Source organism: Zingiber officinale, chromosome 4B (genome assembly GCF_018446385.1).
Source record: "Zingiber officinale cultivar Zhangliang chromosome 4B, Zo_v1.1, whole genome shotgun sequence".
Classification (NCBI taxonomy): Eukaryota; Viridiplantae; Streptophyta; class Magnoliopsida; order Zingiberales; family Zingiberaceae; genus Zingiber; species Zingiber officinale.
In genome coordinates, this window is record NC_055993.1 from 7,177,936 (window position 1) to 7,198,100 (window position 20,165).

Sequence of the window (20,165 nt, forward strand, 5' to 3'; positions counted from 1 at the left end):
TAAAAACCTCGTACAACCCACCCACCGTGAGGCCCTAGCTAGGTTGAGAATGAATCTGTTGGAAATGTAATTTTGCAATTATTGTCAGGAAGTGAATTAGAATAATGCATGCATCTGTCTATTCATATACTTGATAAGGTGATGCGTATTTATTTAATGCTGGTTCATGTATAGGCTAGATTCATGTTAAGTCTTATCTATAAATGTTTATGTAACTTCAGTATTTTGATAATGAGATAGATACAAGAAAAGTATTCAGAAGTGTAGTAGCACTATATTTTTGATATCCTTCTTGCAACTCTTTCTTGTTACGGCTATCATTTTCCAACAAATTTTAGTATCAGAGCCAAGTTCACAGAAACATGACATCAACACAAGCTCCTATTTCCATGTTTTCTTATACTGCAAATCAGTTCCAATATTTGATGGAGCACTTTGATTATTGGAGTAGTCAAATGGAGATTCTTTATTTCTCAAGATTTTTGGGATATTGTTGTCAATGGTTTATCAGAACCACCACAATAGCAGAGTAATGATGATGAAGCATGGACAGAGACTCAACAAAAAGAGTACAACAAAAATTTAAAGAAGGATGCAAGTACTCTAAGGTTTATTCAACAAGGACTAAGCAAGGCCATATATCCTAGAATCCATGGTGTCAGGAGAGCCAAGCAAGCTTGAGATATTTTGAAAGAGAGATTTCATGGCAATGACAAGGTAACATCTATAAAGCTTCAATTCCTTTGGAGGGAGTTTGACAATCCGCCAAAGAAAGATAGTGAAGGTATGCAAGTCTATCTAACTCGAGTTGCTAAAATTGTGAATCAAATTAGAAGTCTTGGAGATATAATTGAAGAAAGAAAGGTTGTCCAGAAAGTTCTTCGAAGTCTACCCTCGAAATATGATTATATTGTTGCTGCCATAGAAGAATCTAAGGATTTATCCACATACACGTTTCATGATTTAATGAGTTCTCTTCAAGTGCATGAAGAAAGAATTAGTAAGTCCTCAAATCAGCCACTTGAGCAAGCTTTTGAATCAAAAATGTTTTTCTCTAGCCCGAATTCTAGATCGTTGTAACAGGATAAAGAAGGGTCTTCCCATGGAAGAGGAAGAGCATTCCGAGGTAGAGGATCATTTCGGGGGAGAGGAAGAGGCAAAAAACAAAACAATCAACCAGAGAACAGTGAGGGAAACCCAAGTTACAAAGTTGGAAACTCAAGTCTTTTTTGCAAAATTTGTAGAAAGACTAATCATCAAACAAGTGGTTGTTTTTTTTAGATGCAAAAGTTGCAAGAACCCAAATCATTCGTAGAGGGATTGTTATTATCAAAATAAGAAAGATGTGATCAACTCTTTTCTTGTATGGTTGTTCAACAACAACCACAAAATGTGTGGTACTTGGACAGCGGCTGTAGTAGCTATATGACTGGAGTTGAAAGTTTATTTATTGATCTTGATCAGAACTTCAATTCAGAAGTGAAGCTGGGAGATGGAAAATTATGTCGTTCCAAAGGAAATGGATCTATTGCTGTCCAAACTAAAGGAGGTGACAAAAAGATTATCAATGATGTTCTTTATGTGCCTAATTTAACCAGCAATCTCTTTAGTGTTGGACAACTGCTTCAACGAGGTTATTCTATATTTTTTGAAGATGAGAAATACAGAATTTTTGACAGAAGAAACAAATGCACTATTGTCATAATACCGATGAGTTCAAACAAGGTGTTTCCTTTGGTTTTACCTCAGGAAGAAAAGGTGGCCTACACAAGCGAAAATTTTGATCAATCATAACTTTGGCACTTGAGATATTGACATCTCAATTGGGAAGGACTATAATTTCTCAAGCAGGAGAACATGGTAATTGGACTGCCAGAAATTGAAGCAAAAGCTCAAATTTGTGAAGGTTGCGTGTATGGGAAAATGCATCGGTCTCCTTTTCCCAAAACAACTTGGAGGGCTAAAGCACCTTTGGAGCTTAGTCATGCAGATAATTGGGGTCCTTCAAGAACCCTTTCTCATGGAAACAAAAGGTATTTCATTTTATTTGTGGATGACTACACAACGATGATATGGGTTTATTTTCTAAGTGAAAAGTTCGAGGCTATTTCTGCATTTCTTAAATTTAAAGCTCTTGTAGAAAAGGATTTCGGTCATCAAATTAAGACTTTTCGGACATATCGTGGAGGAGAATTTATTTACACTCCATTAATGGAGTATTGCAGAGATATGGTATTCAAAAACAGTTAACCATTCGAAGAAATCCCCAACAAAATGGTGTAGCCAAGTGGAAAAATTGCACGATTACTGAAATGGCTAAAAGCATGATGATTGGTAAAAATTTACCCAAAATTTTTGGACCGAAGTTGTTCACACAACTATCTACATCCTGAATCGGTGTCCTACAAAGGTAGTCTAGAATAAAACACCATTCGAAGCTTGGTACAAAAAAAAAACCAGTGGTTAATCATTTGAAGATTTTTGGCAACATTGCATATTCTCATATCTCTACACCAAATAGAGATAAATTTGATGAAAAATGTGAGAAGCTTATTTTTGTTGGCTATAGTGATGAGTCAAAAGGCTATCGTCTTTATAATCCTATAACTTGCAAGCTTGTGGTTTCAAGAGATGTAATATTTGATGAAATGATGTCCTGGATTTGGAAAGAAAACTCATCGAAATTGATATCTCAAAGTGATTTTTATGAAGCATCAAAGCCTGATGATGAATCTGATCCTGCCATTCTAAGTCCAAGTCCAAATCAACCAAGTGCTCCTGATCATGCTGAAAATTCAAGTTCGGAATCGCAAATAAGAAAAATTCGATCTTTGAAAGAAATTTATGAGACATCTGAATTTGCACTCTTTACTTCTGAACTATAAAATTTTGAAAAAGCTGAAAAGAATGAAGTATGGAGAAAAGCCATGGAGGAAGAGATTATTATGATAGAAAGAATAAAACTTGGGAATTAGTGGATATACCGAAGCATAAAGATGTCATTGGGCTAAAATGGGTTTTCAAAACCAAATATCATGAAGATGACAGCATACACAAGCACAAGGTGAGCCTTGTATCAAAGGGATATTCTCAACAACCAGGAATTGATTTTCATGAGACTTTTGCACTAGTTGTTAGAATAGAAACTATTCGAGTTGTTCTTGCTCTTGCAGCACAATTGGAGCTTCCAGTATTTCAGATTGATGTCAAATCAGCTTTTCTCAATGGAGAGCTTGAGGAAGAGGTGTAGGTACAACAACCTCAAGGATTTATTGTGGAAGGAAAAGAAGATAAGGTATACCGCCTTAAGAAAGCTCTTTATGGGCTGAAGCAAGCCTCAAGAGCTTGGAATAGCAAGATTGATGGTTATTTTCTCAAGAATGGTTTTCATCGTAGTCCTAATGTGCCTTCTCTTTATATGAAGAAACAAGGAAAAGATTTTTTTATTGTATACATCTATGTAGATTATCTCATCTATATGGGCGCTAACATGGATTTAGTTGAAGATCTCAAGGGTAGGATGATGCACGATTTTGAGATGACAGACTTGGGAGTTATGAAATATTTTCTCGGAATTCAAGTGAAGCAATCCCAAGGAGAACTTTTTATTTCTCAAGAGAAATACACTAAAGATCTCTTAAAAAAAATTCCATATGGAGAATTACAAACCAGTTTCTACTCCTATGGCAATAAGTGACAAGTTGAGGAAAAGTGATGGTGCTGGAAAAATTGATGCAAGATTGTTCAAGAGTCTTGTTGGTTCACTAATTTATCTCGCGAATACAATGCCGAACATTGTTCAAGTTGTAAGTATGATCTCAAGGTTCTTAAATGAGCCAAGTAAACTTCATTTTGTAGCTGCTAAAATAGTTCTGAGATATTTGAAAGGAACAAAGAATTGGGCATCAAGTATGTAAAAAAAGATCAGTGCAAGCCAACTGGTTATACCTACAATGATTGGGCTGTTTCGTTGGATGATAGAAAAAGCACTTCAGGTTATTTGTTTTGTCTTGGAACTAATGTTGTTTCATGGATTTCCAAGAAGCAAAGAACTATAGCATTATCATCGGCAGAAGCAGAATATGTTGAAGTTACATATGTAGCTTGTGAAGTAATTTGGTTAAGAAGGTTACTTGAAGGTTTTCAACTAGTTCAAGAAGGCGAGCCGCCGAGACCTATCTCCCTGTCGAAGGCGGCCGCCGTCCTTGCTCGCTTTACCGCTGGCCAGACCGACGCGCGCCCAGACGTCGCCGCCTTCGTTCGCCACGCCTCCGCCGCCTTCGACGAGCTCGTCATCTTCCACCGCGCAAACCGAGCCGCCCGGAAGCACCCCGAGCTGTATGTGTCCGAGAACAGCAGGAAGGAGGTGGAGACGTGGAAGAGCAGAAAAAGGAGCAGAGAAGACCCGCAAATCGGCAAAAAAGCTACCCGTGGAGTCGGAGTCCATGGTAAGGACGCGAATTTTGTGGAAGAAGATGGAAATGGATTTGGTAGTCATGGCGAGAAGAAGAAACAGCATAGTGGGAAGGGCTTCATGGAGGAAAGGAACCGTCTTGCTGTAAAGGAGGGGAAGCTTTTGCATAGCAGTGATGGTGTTGAGTCACAAGAAGATGGAAATGGAAGGAGGAAGAAGATGAAGCCAGAGGTAGATGAAGTGATTCTACACCGAAATCCGACACAGCACTCTTTTTCTGGAGCAGAATTGCTGGAGCTGGAGGATCAGAAAGATCATCACAAGAAGAAAAGGATGAAGAAGCTTCATTGCTGATCTTATTCAGGAAACTAAGGTAGTTTTTTTGCATTGAATGATAAGATTTTTTTTGCACCACTATCAATTATTCAATTTTGTCTGTTCTAGTGCCCAAAAAAAAAACTAGTTCAAGAACAACCCACTATGATTCATTGTGACAATATGTATGCAATTGCTATGACAAAAAATCCAGTGTTTTACTCAAGAACGAAACGCGTCCAATTGCGACATCATTTCATTCGAGATGTTGTGAGCAAAGGAGAAATCAGCCTGGAGTTTGTTAGAACAGATGTGCAATATGCAGATTTTCTTATTAAAACAGTGCACGTAGAGAAATTTCAGAAAGTTAGAGATATGTTCAAGATTGCAAATTAAGAGGGGATGTTGGAAATGTAATTTTGTAATTATTGTCAAGAAGTGAATTAGAATAATGCATGTATCCGTCTATTTATATACTTGATAAGGTGAAGTGTATCTATTTAATGTTGGTTCATGTATAAGTTAGATTCATGTTAAGTCTTATGTAACTTCAGTATTTTGATAATGAGATAGATACAAGAAAAGTATTCAGAAGTATAGTAGCACTATATTTTTTGTGTCCTTCTTGTAACTCTTTCTTGTTACTGCTATCATTTCCCAACAGAATCCAATTTTTCTCTCAACAGTTGAGGCCCTAAGTTAGAATAAATCCATTTTCTCTATTTGTTTACCACCACAGTTTGCCACTAATTTTTAATCAATTTGAATAAACTACTATAAAAGAAAAATAATATAATTGAAAATTTTAAATAACACCTCGTCTTCTCGACATCGGTTGTTGTGAAAGTAACATCCCTGGTATTTCCTTTTCCTAAATTTACATATAAAAAAAATAAATACATTAATTACAAATGTAAAACAAATATCTTAAAATTAATTTTAACTAACCACTGGAGGATAAAAAATTGGAAGAAGACAATGACGACCATCAACCAACGAAGCATACGGAGGAGAGTTTCTGTTTTTTTCTTTTTTCACTTTCCTTTGGACGACGAATTCATAGGGATGAACACGTTGTAAGAATGTTAACCATGTAGAACATTTTTAGAGTTGCTCTTCTAAACGAAGAAAAGTGGAGTGGAGAGGAGCGATGAGCGGGCACTCTAAATCCTAAAAGTTACTTCGTATATTAATAAAATTATTTATATTAATTTTAACTTATATGGCAGACAGGTAGAGCTGCCTCGCCGTACACATAACAGCAGCTGCCTCGCGCGTCGTACATAGATGGTGTCATCGTTGCTTCACATAGCGACACACGTCGGGTGTCGTTGCTTCACATAGCGACAAACGTCATATAACCTCTCGTTTCATCCTGAGATGAGATCCTCTGTCCCCAAAATATTGTGTCCCCATGTCCCAGAGTCGATCGGACGGACTAAATCACATCTCAAAAATATAGTGTATATCATGAAAATATCATAGCCGTCCGATCGGCGCTGAGACATAGAGACATAATATTTTGGGGACAGAAGATCTCATCTCTTTCATCCTCGCCCTTCGTACAAGACCAGCTCACCTCCTGTCTCTACCCTTCGTTCAGGAAATGATTCACCTCCCTAGTTTCCTTTTCATTAAGAAACAAAAAAAAAAAAAAAAAAAAAAAAAACTTACCTTATTCTAAATATAATTAATATAATACTCATAAATTATGAGAGGATATTTTATGAGCACAGTATTTCGCAGCGCATTTTATACTACTTACAATTAAATTTATTAGAATAAATATTTTAAATGAAAATTTTGTTTATTTTTTTATTCCTTGTAAACAATATTTTAAAAAATATAAATTGTTAAAATAATTGGTGGTGAAACAACACACAAAAGTAAAAAAAAAAAAAATCATTATCACATAATTTACAAGTCAAGATCAAAATTAAATATCACAAACGGCAAGCAAAGAAATCATTGCTCAAAAACAAGAGAGAGAGAAAAGAAAAGGCTAGTCAGCTGGGGAAGCATAATCGCCCCTCTCATTCTCATCCTTCCACAGAATCGAATCCTGGTCCTTCCTCAACAGATCCAATACATGGTATTCTAATCAGCATGGCCAGAAAATCTAACTGGTTCAAAGTTGTAACTTGAGTCGGTACTAGCCTGACCTCAGTCATACATGGTCGGCAAAATGATGATTATCTCACCTCAGTCATACATGGTCCCGATCTCTGTCGTCGTTACCTTGGAATACAGGCTCAACCAGTTCATCTATTTTTCCAGTCTCCATTAGCGGCTTCGCCTGATATTCAAATTGACGAGCAGGGAGTGATTCATATAGCTGAAGCACTAAGGGCAGGGCAGGCAGATTACCTGACGATTATTGTTGTTTCACTTACCCACACTAGCAAGCTCTGCTTTGAAGTGTCCACTGGCCTTCTACCAGATACTTGAGACGACGACGACAGACAGACAGACAACGAGATGCAAATCAAGCCTACAAATTTCACTAACATCTTCTGTTTAGCTGAAGCTCCACCTGGGGTTCAAAGTCTGGACCGAGAACAACATTAGATGCCTTGATGTCCCTGGGAAGGCAAAAATCCACTGGCCAGAGGTGGAAAGACCTTGTGAATAACGACACACGTCCGAGGGTTGTCGGTCGACGACATAAAAGGTCGTCAATTGGGCCACCAGTGGGACCGCCAAGGGACGGCCTAATGGGCCGCCATTATGGCCGCACAAGGGGCCGAGGGGTCGGGTCGTTACAATAAAAAAAACGCCTTTTTATTGTAACTGGTAGCCAAGTGAGCGGCTACCAATTACACTTTCCTGACTGCTAAACTCAGCTGCGAGCTTGCTCGACCAGCAAGTGAAACACCAACTAGTAATTTAGGAGTAGGAACACAAACACTCTCCTCTACTGAATCCATGGCATGTGATACGGCGGATAGGGTGGGACCTTCAATGCGAATGTGGAAGTTAGACAGGTCGGCGGGCGTGGTGGTCAAAGTTCCAAGGGGCGTGGTGGTCAAGGTCCCAAGAGACGTGACAATTAAAATTACAAGGAGTTAACTTGAGCGGCCTAACCTCGAGCTAGCCCGTAGAGAAGTATCGTGAAGACTAGCCTAATCCCTCGAGGAGGGGGAGTAAAGGCGCAATTCCTGGAGTCCCGGTCGAACACTTAAAAAATCATTCAAACAACCACTCTAGCCTCCTCGGCAAGTTCAGCTGAAAACGCCGAGCGGACGTTTACCTCATCAGGTTCCGAGCGGACACTCTCCATCAGTTGACCCATGAAAGTGACAAACTTGAGTCTTCTCATCCGGTCAAATCGGACTTACTGGGTGAGTAGATGGGAACCATCGGAGGGATTGAATTTTCGAAAGTTAACTCAACCGCACTGATACTGAGTCCTTCATAGTCGATTAGACCTTATTTGATATGGAGGTCTGATCGGATAAGGTCACTACAAAAATATCACGGGAGTCCATCAAGTCCCTAAAGCCCCAAAAAGACTACCTATAAGGGATGATAGCCCCAACCGTTCATTGGCCTAATAGCTCTTTTAACGTCATACGTAACCGCTATCAGGAAATCACTGGGATATCTTCTGTGCAACCTGTACAATGGATGCTTCCACCATCTAGGCACATAATTGGTCAGTAAAATTTGTTGATGCAATTGACCTCTAAAGTTTCAATATTTGATAATATGACCAAGGGTTGACCCAAACAGAACTTGATGTTTGGGAGAGAGAAGTCCAGTCAGAACTAGATGACTAGCAAAGGTAAGTTCTAACCAAATGTTAAGCAAAGTGGAAGTCTCGGTGAGTAAAGTCAGACCCTAGTGACTGAAACTAGGTGGTGGAAGTACCGGTGAGTGAAGCTGGATCCTAGTGAGTGAAGCTAGGTGGTGGAAGTCCTGGTAAGTGAAGTCGGACCCTAGTGAGTGAAGTGGTGGAAGTCCCGGTGAGTGAAGTTGGGCCCTAGTGAGTGAAGCCAGATGGAGGAAGTCCTAGTGAGAGAAGTCGGGCAATGGAAGTCATAGTGAGTAAAGTTACGCAACCCTAGGGAGGTAACCCTAAGTTTACTGTACTATTTTTATCTATTGTGCTAATTCAGTGTTGCTAGATCAACGGGTTGATCGGGTAGCTAGCACGAAGTCCAGACGGTGCTCGAAAAAAAAGAGTTTTCTGGAAAATGGTGGTTCGGGCGCTCGGAAGGGATCTAGGCGCCCGAAAGGCAAAACTTATCCCCGTAAGTCGTTGCAACGTGGAGCTCACTTGTTGGCTCGGCTATGTCACAGTCCAGGCGCCCGGAAGGGATTCGGGCGCCCGAAGCCTCCTATATTAGGAGGGTGAGTCCTGAAGCAAACAACAACGACGACATCTGCTCTACTACGTTGTGCTTTTGCGATGTTGCTTCCCCAACAACCTGCGGCTCAAGTTCTGTTTATTGTTGTCGGTATTGTTCGTTTTTTTTATATAGTCCTTGTATTCAATTTTGTAAATCTTTTTACGAACTATCAGTGATTGCCCAACGAAAGTACATTGGAGTAGGAGTCGACCAAAACTCCGAACCAAGTAAATTGATTTGTGTAGCATTGTTTTATTTTCATTTTTTCTCTGCGTACTCGCTTAAAATTTCTCGATCGATATTTACCCCTCTCCTCTATCGATTTTCACGATCCAACACAATTTGGGAAGGACGACAGACTTTCAGTCTGGCCGGCCCTATTTTAATGGCACGCCTCGCTATCCGTGCTAAAAGAAATAACACTATTTATAAAGGATCTCTTCCTTTGATATAAGTTTTTCCATTGCTCTTTACTACTCCTTATCGCTATCTTTTGATTACCGCTGGTCAACCCCCTCATTAACTTGAGTGATGGAGTGACTATGTTGAGATCCGTCCCAATTTATCTACAGACATCTTCTTTCATATCCTTTACTTTCCGTGATGCGGCAGGTCAGTTCGCAGTTTGGAATATCCTCTCAAGGTCTTGCCGTCAGCAAATAAGTAATCTCATCAGTGGTCCGTTTTCACCGATTACATAGGAACAGCATGCAAAATTTTTGGGGTCGTTTTCCTGTGACTCAACGAGGGACAAGATGCCGCTAGCTCTTTGTTGCTTGGAATTTGCAGGGCAGAGCAGCATCGGTTTGCGGAGACCACCGTATGGGATCACTCATATAGCCTTTGCTGCCTAAGAAGCATAACAAGGTTGGATTACAGAATATAGGCATGGAGAGTAGAAGGCTGACCGCAGAGTATGAGAAGCCGTGGCATTGTCACTTTCAATTGCTGTATCAGGTTACGTTGGGTAGGAGGAGATTTGGGACGGAAGCAAAGGTCTGCAAATTGATTTTATCTTGAGGTTGAACAAAGTGCATGGGGCCGCCAGAGATGATCAAAATGTTCATTAAGCCGTGGATTAGCTAGGCTTATAATTTTTTTTCTGCAATTCATTCCACTATGTAGCCTCTCTTTGCGTTCTCATGTGCTTATCCAAATGATAAAACTTTGCCATTTTGAGAACAGTATTCAATGATCAAGTGACATGCATAAAAATGTAACAAGTGCTAGTGTGAACACTGTCTCGATCGTCTAACACTCCAAGTCTGTATCCATCGGCAACACCGAGGTAAGCATTTACGCCCATCGAACTCTCGTTTGTGCCCTTCGAAAAATATTTATTTTATTACTGGCAGAAAAAACGGTGCTTCTTATAAGGCATACCAAATGAGTATTTTTCAATTGCTGCCGGCAACTTTTGAATAAGAGACAAGGAATAGGGAGTCTAGTGATTATTAGTCTATTCGATTATGCGACGGCTCAAACATCACGAAGGAAACAACAATGGTTTTAAATGTAGCAATTCTCCATTTAACATTATTCTCTGCGTGCAGAAAAGACCAACCATAAACATGTTACGGTTTGACCATTGTTTGAAAAAAAAAAAACATATTCAAACTGAGTTGTTGAAGAACAAAGAAGAGGACGCGGGCGACGGCAGGAGCACGACAACGACGGCAGCAGCGGCGGAAATCGAAAGAGAGAACAGAACAGAATAAAGACCAGAGAAAGAGAACAAAAGAACTTAGATAATACTCTTTCAGCTGCTGAATTTTGGTGCTGCTGTAACGGCTGAACCTTGAATGTTGGAGAATACGAATGACGTCTGTCGATAGCCGGAAGACAACAAAGATGTTGCTGTTGGCCGGCTTAAGAAATTGCGGCTGCTGCTGCTGCTGCTCGCGGCTGGAATATGAGACGTCGGAGGACGAGAAGAGTACTGGCTCGGATACCGTTTTCAAGCAGGTACTGTGATCATTAAGATTTGTTAATCTCGGAGACACATTTTTTAGGATGGAATAAAAAATGACCCTACTACAAGTCATTCAGATTAATTTGTAAATGTGATCATTCAGATTTGTAAATTATTAATCATGTAAACATGAATTTTATTTTTTGGTGGAATAAAAAATACCTCCACTATGTAGAATTTTCAAAGTTGTCCAGCCATCCTTCTTTTTGTATTATTCGATAATTAACTAATAGGTATCATCTACCTATTTCCTTCATCTATTCATTCATCTAGTTTCTTCATATAAATTACCAGTCATTTTCAAAAATAAATTAAATATTATTTAAATAATATTCATTTTAATTAAGGAGGTGAATATCAAACTCTATATCATTAGTTTTAATGAGACATTATTTGATTGTGCTCTTCAGTCCAACTCATAAGAGGAACATCTAATGTATTTGAATTTAGCAACCAAGTAATATGATCAGAAATTACGGTATCACTATAGAAATCATTCTGCTGAAGTATGCTACACTAATTATATAGCTATTAACATTCTACATCAAAGTCTTCCTCTGTAATAATATGCTACACTTATTACGATCAATAATTCTTCTATGTTATAAAAGTGATTACAGTGCAACATTATTCCTCTGCCATACTGTTGAGTACTGACGCTGCTACAGAATTTTAGAATTCGAATTCAGTCAATTTGTCCGAGCAACCACATCCTCAATGCTACAAGAGTGATGCTGGTTTTTCAAACAAATTATTAAAATAAGAAACAATTCCTTCTTTCGAGGTAACTACTTGAGTCGGATGAAAGGAAACCTTCACGTCCGATTTTAAAGGGGGGAATCCAACCCTACAGGAACCTATCTCGATTTTTCTTTTGCTAGGCCCATAGCTAAAAAACCTACTTTCTAACTATTACGAGGTTTATTCGAATATAAAATCCAATCCCGGAAATATAGCATACCACTTTTTTTTACTACCCAAGTCTTCGAGACATTTCGAAATCGAGAAATCTCTACAGGAGCAGGTGCTATCAGAGAACAATTAACTAAATTTGTTTAAAATAACAATAAAAAGAATTTATATAAAATTAATATCAAATTAACCGAATTAACCAAATGCTCACCCCTAGTTGTTCAATCTATGGAGATGTTAAAAAATTAATCAAAGTTAAATTATACTAATTAAATTTAATTTATTTATCAAAAATGATCTGAACTGATAATCTCATGCTATCGGCAGAAGTTAATTTCTACCAAATGCTAAATATAGACTGTATAGTAGTCAAGCGGCTAAGTGGGTAGATTGACCGAGTGGACAGATTGGCCGAGTTGTCGAGCGGGTAGTACAACAGAGTGGTTGATCAAACTGAGTGGTGTAGAGCAACCGGGTGAGCAGGGCAGTCGGGTCGTAAATCAAACCGAGTGACTGACCGTATAGATCGGTCGATCGAATAGTGAGGTCAAGCAAGGAAAGTAGCAGATGAGGTCGATCAAACCTAGTGGGCAAAGGTATCTGACAATAGAAGGTCGGGCAGCCTAAAGGTAGAGAACAGCTTGAGCGACAGAGGGCCCGAGCAAGTAGAGTGAACCGAGGCCTGTGAGGAATACAGTTTCTTTAAAACAGATTCGTCCCACCTCCGACTGTATTTTGAAATTTTCTTGGATCATCTATTTCCTAGAAAATAACGATTAATCGTAATGCACACCCAACATTGTGGCCAGCGAACTCATTTTTAATAAATATTAAAAAAATTTATAGTGAGGAAGAACAAAACTCATTTTTAATAAATATTAAATTTTTATTTTTTTTAATAAATTAAAGTCTATCACTTTTCGCCATAATTAAATAAAACCAAAGCCTACTTTTAGAATATAAATTATTTGAATTAATTTAATTTTTTTAATTTTTCTTTTGGATCTCTTTTCATAAAAAGAGAAAAATTAATGGGACTTATTGCAGATTAAATATTAATATTTAACTCTTGTATATGAAAATACTTTATTTTCATTTTTTTTACATTTCCTATTATTATAATTTTTATTTATATTCTTTTTTTTTATGTGTAGGGTTTTGAGTTTTGAAAGTAAGTTTTTTTATCAGATAATTAAGAATAGGACTTTCTCCTTGGCACATGTATAAATTAAAGAGTATTCGAAATGAAAAAACATGTACTATATTAGTCAAAATTAAATTGTCGAAATAAAAATTTATATTGACATGCATTACATCTCAAATGCAATTTTATTCTTATATCACTTATACAATTCAGATTAGCGCATTCTACTGCAATAATCTGTTTATGGCAAAAATGCATTTGTTAGAAACTTTAATGAAAAACGAGAAGAAGTGGATGAAAAAAAACATCCATTGTGAATGAGAATGCAGTGAAGTTTTTTACTTGAAAAGTTGATTTATAGTGTCATAAGTATTGATGGTATGAACATAGGTACGAAAAAAATCCTCTGTCATGGGTGTCCCTGTAAAGAATGTAAATTCAAGATTTGAATTGTACTGAGTCAAAATTGACTCGTATGTACAATTTGGGCATATTAAATGCCGGACTAGTTATAATAAAATTTATTCAAGTGAATCAACCATAGATTAAAAGATACTAAGAGAAGCTAAAACAAATTACTCTACCTTCATTCCTCTAGTTTTCCTGAATTTTCAACTCGACAGTCTACTTATGATAGTGTTCAAGTACAATGTCAGTTCATCGCGTCGATCTATGTTTGGTGATGATCGTGATCTATCATTATACCCTAGGAAATAGATGAATTAAGTATTGTCGGAGAAGATAAGTCGATTTTAAAGACTTATTTCCTGAATCAAGAAATGAGCGACAAAATTAAAATTTTGTCGCTACATTTAGCGGCGAAAATAAAATTCCATCTCTATATTTAACAATGAAATTAAAATTTCATCGCTAATGTCAGCCGCATCTAAAAATTTCAATCGTTAATCAGTTGCTAAATGCAATTAGCGATTGAAACTTTGGTCACTAAATTCGATTTTGCTAGAGTTTAGGATGGAAAAGTGTTAATGAATCATTATAAGGGATGGTAATTTTTTTTAAAATATTTTTTTTGACAAAATATTTATTATAAAATAAATATTAGTAGTGCTTTTATTTCTTCAAAAAATAAATTCAATTCATATATTTGACAATTTACTTAATTAATAAATATAAAATATTGCAAATAACTATATACAGATTTCTACCAAATTTAAATTAAAAATTAAAAATAATTATTAAAAATATTTAATTTTTTAATACATGATTAATATATATATATATATATATATATAAATAAATTTTAAAAAAATATATTATATCACTACACAATCACTATGTACCAATCACCTATCACCCGAGATAAAAAGGTTAAGTAGTATTAAATAGACAAAACAGAGTTTCATACAACATGAGTGAAATAAAACAATAACAAACACAAAGTTGTCTGAGAGGTTTAATCCTAGATGAAGTAAAAAAAAGTACTCACTGATCTTAATTTATGAAATAAAACTGCAATAGAGTCACCATAATATATACGCTTTACCAAGTACTTGAAGATATGGATCCGGGACCGCTACTGATTCAATAGACAGAGTCAAACCGCCAAAAAAATAATAGAAGCACTATCGCCAGAAGAAATCATTTCTCAGCATCACTATACATAAAAAAAATTTTAAAAATATATTCTCTAAAATATTAATTATAGTAATATTTATAATAAAAGAGTACTCACCTCACTCTCGGATTTGGTATCAATGGCATTGGTGCATGCAATGGGGTGGGCACCTGGTACCTTTCATCTAATATCTGCATTATTGGGGTAGACATTTGTTGCCTACGACCGTGTATTCCATCCGAAGACCCTTCAATAGCTTAATGACAATAATAATAATAATAATAAATATTTATTAAGTAAAATATAGGAAAATACAATCAGCATATAATATAACATTACATTAACTCAGAATTTTATTACCTATTATAGTGTGTGGCGCAACTTCAAACTTCCCTTTATGCAAGTTTCCTATATCATTTTTCATAACAGCAATTTCTGCTGCTACATTTTTGACTTCTTGGATTGCCTAGCACATTCATTAAATCTCTTATATATATCATCTTATATTTTGTCTGATAAACTGGTCTGCAATTTGATAGCATTACAAGAATTAATAAAAAAAATAAAAAGATGATTAAAAAACTGACAATTACTTACCTCTGCATAGGGGTGAGTATTCGGTTGAAATCGAATCGAATAGAATTAATCGAACCGAACTGAATCGATTTTTTTCAAACAAATCAAACCGAATCGATTTTTGATAAAAATTAAATCGAACCGAACCAAATTTTCAATAAAACAGAACAAACTAATTAAACCGATTTTTTTTTAAAAAAATTTGATTTGGCTTAATAAAAATTTGGTTCGGTCTAAAATTTATGATGTAAAAAACTGATTTAGTTCAAAAATTCGATATATTGGGTCAATTCGATTTAACCGAATAAAAAACATTTAAAATCAAATCCGTATCGAATTAACTGATTTTTTGGAGAGAAAAAACTGAATTTTCGAATAAATCGAACCGAATTTTTAAATCCGATCGTTTTGATCAATTTATTCCGTTTAATCGAAATTTTGCTTACCCGTAACTGTGCAGCCACAATTTCACTTTGACTACTAGTACCTCCCTTTTCAAGATTAACAACAACAGAAGCTCCATGAATTAAAAAATAATAATAATAATGAAAATATATTTCTAAATGTTTAACTAGTTTAATACAAATAAAATATAAAGTTTTAACTTTATTTAAAATGTTAAGTAATAAGTGGTGGTGACATAAACCATACTTAATTCCTGACAGAGCCATGAGGCAGTCATTTAGATGGTACCGGTAGACATACCAGTTTTAATAGTAACATTATCTCTATAAATATCTGCATATTTTCTTTTTATGTAACAAAATTTAAGATGGTGAACCATTTCTCTTACAATAGCAATGGTAGAGTTGAGAATGAAAATATTTATCTTTGTGTTTTGGCAATGAGATAATAAAAATCTTGTACGACCCACCCACCGTGAGGCCCTAGCTAGGTTGAGAATGAATATGTTGGAAATATAATTTTACAATTATTGTCAGGAAGTGAATTAGAATAATGCATGCATCTGCCAATTCATATAGTTGATAAGTTAAAGCGTATCTATTTAATGCTAGTTCATATATAGCTAGATTCATGATAAGTCTTATCTATAAATGTTTATGTAACTTCAGTATTTTGATAATGAGATAAATACAAGAAAAGTATTCAGAAGTGTAATAGCACTATATTTTTTATATCCTTCTTGCAACTCTTTCATGTTACTGCTATCATTCCCAACAAATTTTGATATCAGATCCAAGTTCACAGAAACATGACATCAACATAAGCTCCTATTTTCATATTTCTTATACTGCAAATCAAGTTCCAATATTTGATGGAGCACTTTGATTATTAGAGTAGTCAAATGAAGACTTTATATTTCTCAAGATTTTTGGGATATTGTTGTCAATGGTTTATCAGAACCACTATAACAGCAGAGTAATGAAGATGAAGCATCGACAAAGACTCAAAAAAAAGAGTACAAGAAAATTTAAAGAAGGATACAATTACTCTAAGGTTTATTCAACAAGTACTGAGCAAGACCATATGTCCTAGAATCCATGGAGTCAGGAGAGTCAAGCAAGCATGAGATATTCTGAAAGAGAGATTTCATGGCAATGACAAGGTAACATCAATAAAGCTTCAATTCCTTTGGAGGGAGTTTGACAATCTGTCAAAGAAAGATAGTGGAGGTATGCAAGTCTATCTAACTCGAGTTGCTGAAATTGTGAATCAAATTAGAAGTCTTGGAGATATAATTGAAGAAAGAAAGGTTGTCCAGAAAGTTCTTCGAAGTCTACCCTCGAAATATGATTATATTGTTGCTGCCATAGAAGTCTCTAAGGATTTATCTACATACACTTTTCATGATTTAATGAGTTCTCTTCAAGTGCATGGAGAAAGAATTAGTAAGTCCTCAAATCAGCCACTTGAGCAAGCTTTTGAATAAAAAATGCTTTTCTCTAGCCCGAATTCTAGATCGTTGCAACAGGATAAAAGAAGGGTCTTCCCATGGAAAAGGAAGAGCATTCCGAGGTAGAGGATCGTTTCGGGGGAGAGGAAGAGGCAGAAAACAAAACAATCAACCAGAGAACAATGAGGGAAACCCAAGTTACAAAGCTGGAAACTCAAGTCTTTTTTGTAGAAAGACTAATCATCAAACAAGTGGTTGTTTTTTTTAGATGCAAAAGTAGCAAGAACCCAAATCATTTGCAGAGGGGATTGTTATTATCAAAATAAGAAAGATGAAGCAAACTTCTCCAAAGATGAAGGTGATCAACTCTTTTCTTGTATGACTGTTCAACAACAATCGCAAAATGTGTGGTACTTGGACAGCGGCTGTAGTAGCTATATGACTGGAGATGGAAGTTTATTTATTGATCTTGATCATAACTTCAATTCAGAAGTGAAGCTGGGAGATGAAAAATTACATCGTTCCAAAGGAAAGGGATCTATTGTTATCCAAACTAAAGGAGGTGACAAAAAGATTATCCATGATGTTCTTTATGTGTCTAATTTAACTAGCAATCTCCTTAGTGTTGGACAACTGCTTCAACGAGGTTATTTTATATTTTTTGAAGATGAGAAATGCAGAATTTTTGATAGAAGAAACAAATGCACTATTGCCATAATATCGATGAGTTCAAACAAGGTGTTTCCTTTGGTTTCACCTCAGGAAGAAAAGGTGGCCTACACAAGCGAAAATTTTGATCAATCACAACTTTGGCACTTGAGATATGGACATCTCAATTGGAAAGGACTGCAATTTGTAAAGCAGAACAACATGGTAATTGGACTACCAGAAATTAAAGCAAAAGCTCAAATTTGTGAAGGCTGCGTGTATGGGAAAATACATCGGTCTGCTTTTCCCAAAACAACTTGGAGGGCTAAAGCACCCTTAGAGCGTATTCATGCCGATAATTGGGGTCCTTTAAGAACCTTTTCTCATGGAAACAAAAAGTATTTCATTTTATTTGTGGATGACTACATAAGGATGATATGAGTTTATTTTCTAAGTGAAAAGTTCGAGGCTTTTTCTGCATTTCTTAAATTTAAAGCTCTTGTAGAAAAGGATTCCGGTTATCAAATTAAGACCTTTCGGACAGATCGTGGAGGAGAATTTATTTACACTCCATTTATGGAGTATTGCAGAGATAATGGTATTCAAAGACAGTTGACTATTCGAAGAAGTCCCCAACAAAATGGTGTAGCTCAGCGAAAAAATCGCACGATTACTGAAATGGATAGAAGCATGATGATTGGCAAAAATTTACCCAAAATTTTTTGGGTTGAAGCTGTTCACACAACTATCTACATCCTGAATCGGTGTCCTACGAAGGTAGTCTGGAATAAAACACCATTCGAAGCTTGGTAAAAAAAAAATCAATGGTTAATCATTTAAAGATTTTTGGCAGCATTGCATATTCTCATATCTCTACACCAAATAGAGATAAATTTGATGAAAAAGGTGAGAAGCTTATTTTTGTTGGCTATAGTGATGAGTCAAAAGGCTATCGTCTTTATAATCCTATAACTTGCAAGCTTGTGGTTTCAAGAGATGTAATATTTGATGAAATGCCGTCCTGGAGTTGGAAAGAAAACTCATCCAAATTGATATCTCAAAGTGATTTTTATGAAGCATCAAAGCCTGATGATGAATCTGATCCTGCCATTCTAAGTCCAAGTCCAAATCAACCAAGTGCTCCTGATCATGCTGAAAATTAAGTTCGGAATCACCAATAAGGAAATCTCGATCTTTGAGAGAAATTTATGAGACCACTGAATTTTCACTCTTTACTTCTAAACTACAAAATTTTGAAAAAGCTGAAAAGGATGAAGTATGGAGAAAAGCCATGGAGGAAGAGATTGCTGTAATAGAAAAGAATAAAACATGGGAATTAGTGGATATATAGAAGCATAACGATGTCATTGGGCTAGAATGGATTTTCAAAACCAAATATCATGAAGATGACATCATACACAAGCACAAGGTGAGGCTCGTAGCAAAGGGATATTCTCAACAACCAGGAATTGATTTCCATGAGACTTTTGCACCAGTTGTTAGAATAGAAACTATTCGAGTTGTTCTTGCTCTTGCAGCACAATTGGAGCTTCCAGTATTTCAGCTTGATGTCAAATCAACTTTTCTCAACGGAGAGCTTGAGGAAGAGATGTATGTACAACAACCTCAAGGATTTATTGTGGAAGGAAAAGAAGATAAGGTATACTGCCTTAAGAAAGATCTTTACGGGCTGAAGCAAGTCTCAAAAGCTTGGAATAGAAAGATTGATGGTTATTTTTTCAAGAATGATTTTCATCAGAGTCCTAATGAGCCTTCTCTTTATATGAAGAAACAAGGAAAAGATTTTTTGATTGTATGCATCTATGTAGATGATCTCATCTATATGGGCACTAGCATGTATTTAGTTGAAGATCTCAAGCGAAGGATGATGCACGATTTTGAGATGACGGACTTGGGAGTTATGAAATATGTTCTCGGAATTCAAGTGAAACAGTCCCAAGGAGAAATTTTTATTTCTCAAGAGAAATACACTGAAGATCTCTTAAAAAAAATTTCATATGGAGAATTGCAAACCAGTTTCTACTCCTATGGCAGTAAGTGACAAGTTGAGGAAAAGTGATGGTGCTGGAAAAACTGATGCAAGATTGTTCAGGAGTCTTGTTGGTTTACTAATTTATCTCTCGAACACATGGCTGGACATTGTTCAAGTTGTAAGCATGATCTCAAGGTCCATGAATGAGCCAAGTAAACTTCATTTTGCAGCTGCTAAAAGCATTCTGAGATACTTGAAAGGAACAAAGAATTGGGCATCAAGTATGTAAAAGAAAATCAGTGCAAGCTAACTGGTTATACCGATAGTGATTGGGCTGGTTCGTTGGATCATAGAAAAAACACTTCAGGTTATTTGTTTTGTGTTGAAAGTAATGTTGTTTCATGGAGT

At 36.3% G+C, this 20,165-nt stretch overlaps 1 protein-coding gene across 1 annotated transcript; it reads left to right on the forward strand.

Annotated features, from left to right (window-relative positions):
* Positions 1 to 3,683: 3,683 nt before the first annotated feature.
* On the forward strand, positions 3,684 to 5,235 carry LOC121978073. Its single transcript, XM_042530460.1, has 3 exons — positions 3,684 to 3,823; positions 3,889 to 4,787; positions 4,944 to 5,235. The coding sequence occupies exons 1-2, from the start codon at positions 3,684 to 3,686 to the stop codon at positions 4,766 to 4,768; spliced, it is 1,020 nt and encodes a 339-aa protein (XP_042386394.1). The 3' UTR covers positions 4,769 to 4,787; positions 4,944 to 5,235.
* Positions 5,236 to 20,165: the final 14,930 nt, after the last annotated feature.

Excerpts from the sequence above, each read along its gene's own strand:
- LOC121978073 (XM_042530460.1), top strand. The coding sequence starts at position 3,684 with ATGGCAATAAGTGACAAGTTGAGGAAAAGTGATGGTGCTGGAAAAATT. Across the intron at positions 3,824-3,888 it reads GTTGTAAGTATGATCTCAAG|GAACAAAGAATTGGGCATCA; the intron begins GTTCTTAAATGA and ends GATATTTGAAAG.